At 51.0% G+C, this 5,918-nt stretch overlaps 1 protein-coding gene across 1 annotated transcript in view; it reads left to right on the forward strand.

Annotated features, from left to right (window-relative positions):
• Nucleotides 1-5,918, forward strand: part of SLIT1 (slit guidance ligand 1) — a 150,304-nt gene that overhangs the window by 120,567 nt on the left and 23,819 nt on the right. Inside the window, exons 21-23 of the mRNA XM_006756675.2 lie at nucleotides 700-853; nucleotides 2,528-2,596; nucleotides 4,314-4,385. Coding sequence (XP_006756738.1) covers nucleotides 700-853; nucleotides 2,528-2,596; nucleotides 4,314-4,385 — 295 coding nt within the window. The remainder of the gene's footprint in view (nucleotides 1-699; nucleotides 854-2,527; nucleotides 2,597-4,313; nucleotides 4,386-5,918) is intronic.

The following is a 5,918-nucleotide window of genomic DNA, read 5'->3' on the forward strand; positions in this document are numbered from 1 at the left end:
TTAAAATGGGAAAATATGGATAATAAAAAAGAAAGTAAACATTACCAATTATCTGACTTTCAGAGAAAGTCCCACTTAACATGTTAGTGGATTTTCTTGATATAAGTACATTTAACCCAGAGGCCTGCCCCCTGGCTGCTCCAGGTGCTGCAGGCTTACGGGTTCACACTCTGTCTCATATGCAATGGGTACGGAGCCCACCTTGCTCCTAACTGGTCTCCAGACCTGAGCAAGTTCGTTAACCTCCCCAAATCACAGTCAAGGAGAAATTCACCATCCTACGGATCTACTGGGAGGGCTCCTGTGTGCCAGGCCCCGCTCTGGGCACTAGGCTCCTTCAGTGAACAAAGAAGAGGCACGTCTCTGCCCTCACATTCTAGGGGTGAGAGTGGCACCCCTTACTGCACTGCTAGGGAGACTGTTCGATAGTGTCTAGCGCATAGTGGGTGCTCAAGAAAACGTGTGGCTGCCACCCTCTTCTCTGCTATGTCCAGGGCCATCTTGGGTCCGAAGTAGAAGAGATCGATCCAAGACCTGTATTAACCTCACAACAGGTCCAAGGGGCTTTGTCCCTGGTGGGGGAGGGGCACAGCCAAGAGGAGACATGGCTCCTGAGGGAGGGTCCAAGAGGGGCTTCTGTTCTGAGGCTCCCCACACATGGCCCTGGATACAGGAGGCACTACGAAGGCCTGCCCTTCACTGACGTGGCTTCTTCCCCAGGCCAGGAGGAGGGGAGCTGCCTGCCCCGTCCCCAGTGCCCCCAGGAATGTGCCTGCCTGGACACCGTGGTCCGATGCAGCAACAAACACCTCCAGGGCCTGCCCAAGGGCATCCCCAAGAACGTCACAGAACTGTGAGTAGGAGAAGGTGCCAGGGCAGATACCAGCTGACTAGCGCCTGGAGTTAGGGCCTTGCAGCGACACTGGTTCCCAGAAGCCTTTGAGCTTTGCTTTGACCCCCCTCTGCAGTCCCCCGGTGGCGTGAGTCACCCGTAGCAAGCGCTTCATTCCTTTAAATTAAGCTCTGCCTTTAAAAGAAGAAACAAGATTACTTTTTTCGCTTTACATCATCTCATGAGCATTCTGCTCTGCAATGAAAACTTCCACAAAAGCGATTTTTTACTGGCTGCATAATATTCCATCACATGACTCTATGATGAATTGTATAACAGATTCCTCTTTGTTGGATATTTAAATTGTCTCCATTTTTCTACTGTCATGAGTAACGCCGAGGCAAGGGTCCCTTTGGTGAAGAGATTAGCCAAAGAACGGTGCATTGTCAGGGCTCCCGCTGCCTTTGACGGCCTTCCAGAAAAGTTGTTCCCTTCCTACTCCCGCTAGCCGTGTTGGCAATGGCCCGCCTGCCCTCCCATCAGCACTGGGTGTGTGGTGGACGTCCGGTTTGGTATCTGAACTCAGGTGGGCGAGGATGGGAATGGCAGGCCCGGCTTCTTCAACAGGCACTTCCCAGTGGGAGGCTCTGGTCAACCCCCAGCTCTACCTGTCCCCTGGGATTGGTCCCTCCAGGCCTCCGTAGCCGAGCTTTTCCCCATGGGGGAGAGCATGAAATTTTCATTTTATTCTTCCATTATCCTCAAGGCTGGCTATTTCTTGACACACACACACACACACACACACATCAACCACTGCAGTTCTTGTCCAGTGACTCGCCCACCTCACCCCCTGCCCAGTTTTCTGTCGCAGCGTCAGAATCCCAGTTTTCTCCTTGGTGTCTCATAGCAACTCTAAGGATGCTGGGAAAGCCACTTGACTTTTCACAGTCTCAGTTTCCCAGCTGTAAAATGGGGCTACTTGGTGTATTGAAGGGCTGCTGAGCAGAACCAATGAGATAGGTGGGGGTGGGGGGGGGGCGGGAAGTCACTTTGTGTGACAACAGAGGGATGGGTCAGGGCGAGGACAGCACTGATGTTGCTGCTCCTGAAGCTGGAGCCGTCCTGAGGGCTGCAGTTGGTGAGGGTCCTGTGCAGGGAGCCCCGCTGGGGCATCAGCAGCTGGCACTCGGGTCACTGCTTCGCAAGGATGGCTGGTGGCAGTGATGGTGGGGGAAGCAGGGCAGGCCTGAAGCTCCTTGAGTCCCAAGCTCTATGCTTTGGGGAAGTTTTAGGAGAATTTTGGATGGGCGTGGCTTTATGGACTCTGACTTGAGTGGCAATGCGTAGAGTGGGCCGCAGAAGGTTGGCAGGACAGAAGGCAGCTTCCCAGGAGCCCAGGATTGAACACTGGCAGTGCCCACAGGGGAGGAGGCTGAGAGGGCGATACAGGGAAGCGGAAAGGGAGCCAAAGGAGGCTTCATGTCTCAGTGGCTTTTACCAAGTTTTTTGGGTGGCACCTGCCCAAACGCCTAAAAGCTTTATGTATTTTCTCCCCCAGTTAGCGATTCGGGGCCGTTGGTGGTCTACCAGAGGAGAGAACGCGAGCGAGGAGGCCCTGGCTGCAGGGAGAGGTTCTCCCAGCCTGGGAGGGGGCAGGCGGAGATGGTGCACTAACTGTTGTGTTTTCTCCTATAGCTACTTGGACGGGAACCAGTTCACGCTGGTTCCGGGACAGCTGTCCACCTACAAGTACCTGCAGCTTGTGTGAGTGTCCAGGCGACTTGAGGACCCCAGACCTGCCCCAGAGGACAGGGGGGCCATCGGCATCTGACCCTGGTGGCTCCAGTTTTACTGGAATTCCCCACTGACCCCAGTTGTGTTGATTCTGTTGTTTGTTTTTGTTTTTGTTTAATTTTCACCCTTTCCCTCTGGGGACATCTGTGCATAGAGCTGTTCTGCCACCTAGTGGTCATGCTTTGGAATTGCACTGTTCCACACCATCTCCCCAAACGGCCTTCTAGGCTGGTAATTATTGTTAATGCTGGTCAGCTTTGCAAAGGCAGGAGGCAGGGCAGATGTAGAGGGTTATGGGAAATTTCTCAGTCCAACCTAAGCCCCCAAACCAAATATGGAATATGGGTGCTACAAAGAAGTATCTGTAACTAAATTTTTCTTGAGACTAACATGAGCTTTTCTGTTTTGACCTCATGAAAAAATACAAAATAAACCGCAGGCTCTAGAGCAGTGGTTCTCAACCTTGCTGCACATTAGAATCACCTGGGAAGTTTTTTAAAATCCTGATTTCTGGGTTGAGAACCATTGCTCTAGAGGGTTTGGCTCAGTGCATAGAGTGTCGGCCTGTGGACCAAGGGTTCTGGGTTCAATTCTAGTCAAAGGCATGTACCTCATTTGCAGGCTTCTTCCTGGGCCCTGGTCAGGGCGTGTGCAGGAGGCAGCCAATCAATATGTTTCTCTCACATTGATATTTCTCTCTGTCTTTCCCTCTCTCTTCCATTCTCTCTAAAAATCAATGGGAAAATATCCTCAGGTGAGGATAAAAAACAAACAAACAAGAAAAAAATAAACCTCAGAATAAATGAGCTCCCCTTAGCCTCCCAGCCTAATTTTAACACCTCCCTTCAGTTGCCTTTATCTGCTCATCGGCCAGATTCTATCAAAAAAGAAGTCCCGAGAGCGCTCCATCTTAGTGTGGCTTGGAGCAGCGCTACGCCAAGTGTGTCTGTGGGCCAGCAGCCCAAGGACTGCTTGTACTAGGTCCACACTCCACAAGGGACTTGCACCGAATGTGACCCACATTTTGCTTCCTTCACTGAGGAAGTCTCGCTATGAAGAACATGTTAGCTACCGTTAGTTGTGTTTGGTGTCCTAGGAGGTCACATTTTGGCACAAGTTCCTTGTATGGAATAATCGGTTCAAGGACTGACTACTTAGAGCAGCACTGGCTTACAGATTTTTTAAAAATAAATTTTTATTGACTTCAGAGTGGAAGGGAGAGGGAGAGAGAGGGAGAAACATCAATGATGAGAGAGAATCATTGATCGGCTGCCTCCTGCACACCCCACCCTGGGAATCAACCCTGCAACCCAGGCATGTGCCCTAACCAGGAATTGAACTGTGATGTGACCTCCTGGTTCATAGGTCGGCGCTGAACCACTGAGCCACGCTGGCTGGGTGACTTACAGAATTTTGACAGTTTATCTGTCTTTGCTCACAATTGTAGCAAATGTGTTTTGAATGTTCCAATGTGTGTGTGGTGGGGAGGGGCAGGAGTAGGGAGGTGGGGGCAGTGATTTGGTGGCTGATGACAGAGGGCCAAAGAGAGAGACAACCTTTCTTTGGTCTAATGTGAGGCAGCTCCCCTAGGGGCTCAGATGCATTGAGAAGGCAAGGAGGGAAGGAGGACCAGTGTCAGGCAGTTCTTACTATGAAACCGTCTGTCGGGGGCTCTTGTCTTTTCCAGGGACCTAAGTAACAACAAGATCAGCTCCTTAAGCAACTCCTCCTTCACCAACATGAGCCAGCTGACCACTCTGTGAGTCCCAGTGGGGAGTGGGGGGAGGGCTCCCACTATGGCGAATGAGACTTTCCCCGGCCCCGGTCACTCACAGGGAGTGTGTCAGGGCCTGCCAGCCAAAAACACTCCTTAAAATATTTTTTTTTATTGTGAAATCCAGCATATATATGTATGAACAAGTGAAAAAAATGTAAACATACCATTTAACAAATAATCGTAAAACTGGCACGCATGTGTAAATACCTAAGGCGAAAAGTTAGAACACAGCTAGCCCCATAAGCCACCCTGTCCCTTCCTGGTTGTTATCCCTCCCTTCTCCACTCAGGGTAGCCCTAACCCTGACTTTTACGATGATCACATCTTTGGTGTTTATGGTGTTGCCATCTAGAAATTCATTTCTACACAATGAACTTTAATTTTGCCCACGTTTAGCCTTATATAAATTGCAACCTACAGAATATATACGTTTACCTAGCATGATGTTTGTGAGACCCACTTGTGTTGTGTGACGCAGTGGTCTGCTCATTTTCACTGCTGTATAGGATTCCTCATAGGAAAATGCCACGCTTCCCTCACTCATTCCACTGTCGATGGCTATTTGGGTTGTTTCCAGTTTGTACTGTTGTGAACAGTGACCCTCTGAACATGTTTGTGCCCATAATATAATGATTGTTTTAATTTCATTCCAAGAAAGCATTAACAAGCATCCCTTATATTTGCCTGGGGCTTAAGAGTGTATCTCAGTTTGCCGATAATGCGCCCAAGCTTCTGAACTTTCCCTTCGGTTCTCCTGCAGCCACACAGGAGAGCCAGGACGGGGCCCTGAGCCAGCCAGGCTGCAGAGCAGAATAGGGACTGAGGCCTCGATGTGCAGGTTCCCCCACCGCACTCATCTGCCCCAGGGTCTGCTTACTGGTCATGTTCCCTGTTCAGGTCTTCACGAGCCCGTGTGTGAAGCTGCCATGGTCTAGGGGCCTCTACCAGGGCTGACTCTGCCCTCCAGGGACATTTGGCAGTGCCTGAAACATCTTGATGTCACAGCTGGAGGAAGGCAGGGGGAGCTCCTGGCATCGCATGGGCAGAGGCCAGGGGTGCATCCCGCCATGCCCAGGACAGCCCCCAAACAAAGAACTGTCCACAGTGCTGAGGCTGAGCAGTGCTGGTCCGAGTGACCTGCTGCCAGGGAAACAGCCCTCTCCTGGGACAGGAGCGGCTCCCTCCTCTATTATTTGAAACACAGCTTCATTGAGGCACAATTACTATACAGAAACCTGCACATACTTCATTGTATCATTTGATGCATTTTGACTTACGCTCACACCCATGGAGCTGCCGCCACAATCAAGATTGTGACCACTTCTGTCACCCCCAGAAGTCTCCCCTGGCCCCTGATAATCCTCCCGCCCCTCCCAGCCCCGCAGTCAGGCGAACACACCAATTCTTTTTCTTTCCTCCTCCCTCCCTCCCTCCCTTCCTCCTACCCTTCCTTCCTTCCTTCCTTTCTTTCTTCTTTCTTTCTTTTTCTCTCTCTCGCTTCTTCCTTCCCCTCCC

The sequence above is a fragment of the Myotis davidii genome, unplaced genomic scaffold (genome assembly GCF_000327345.1).
Source record: "Myotis davidii unplaced genomic scaffold, ASM32734v1 scaffold332, whole genome shotgun sequence".
NCBI lineage: Eukaryota > Metazoa > Chordata > Mammalia > Chiroptera > Vespertilionidae > Myotis > Myotis davidii.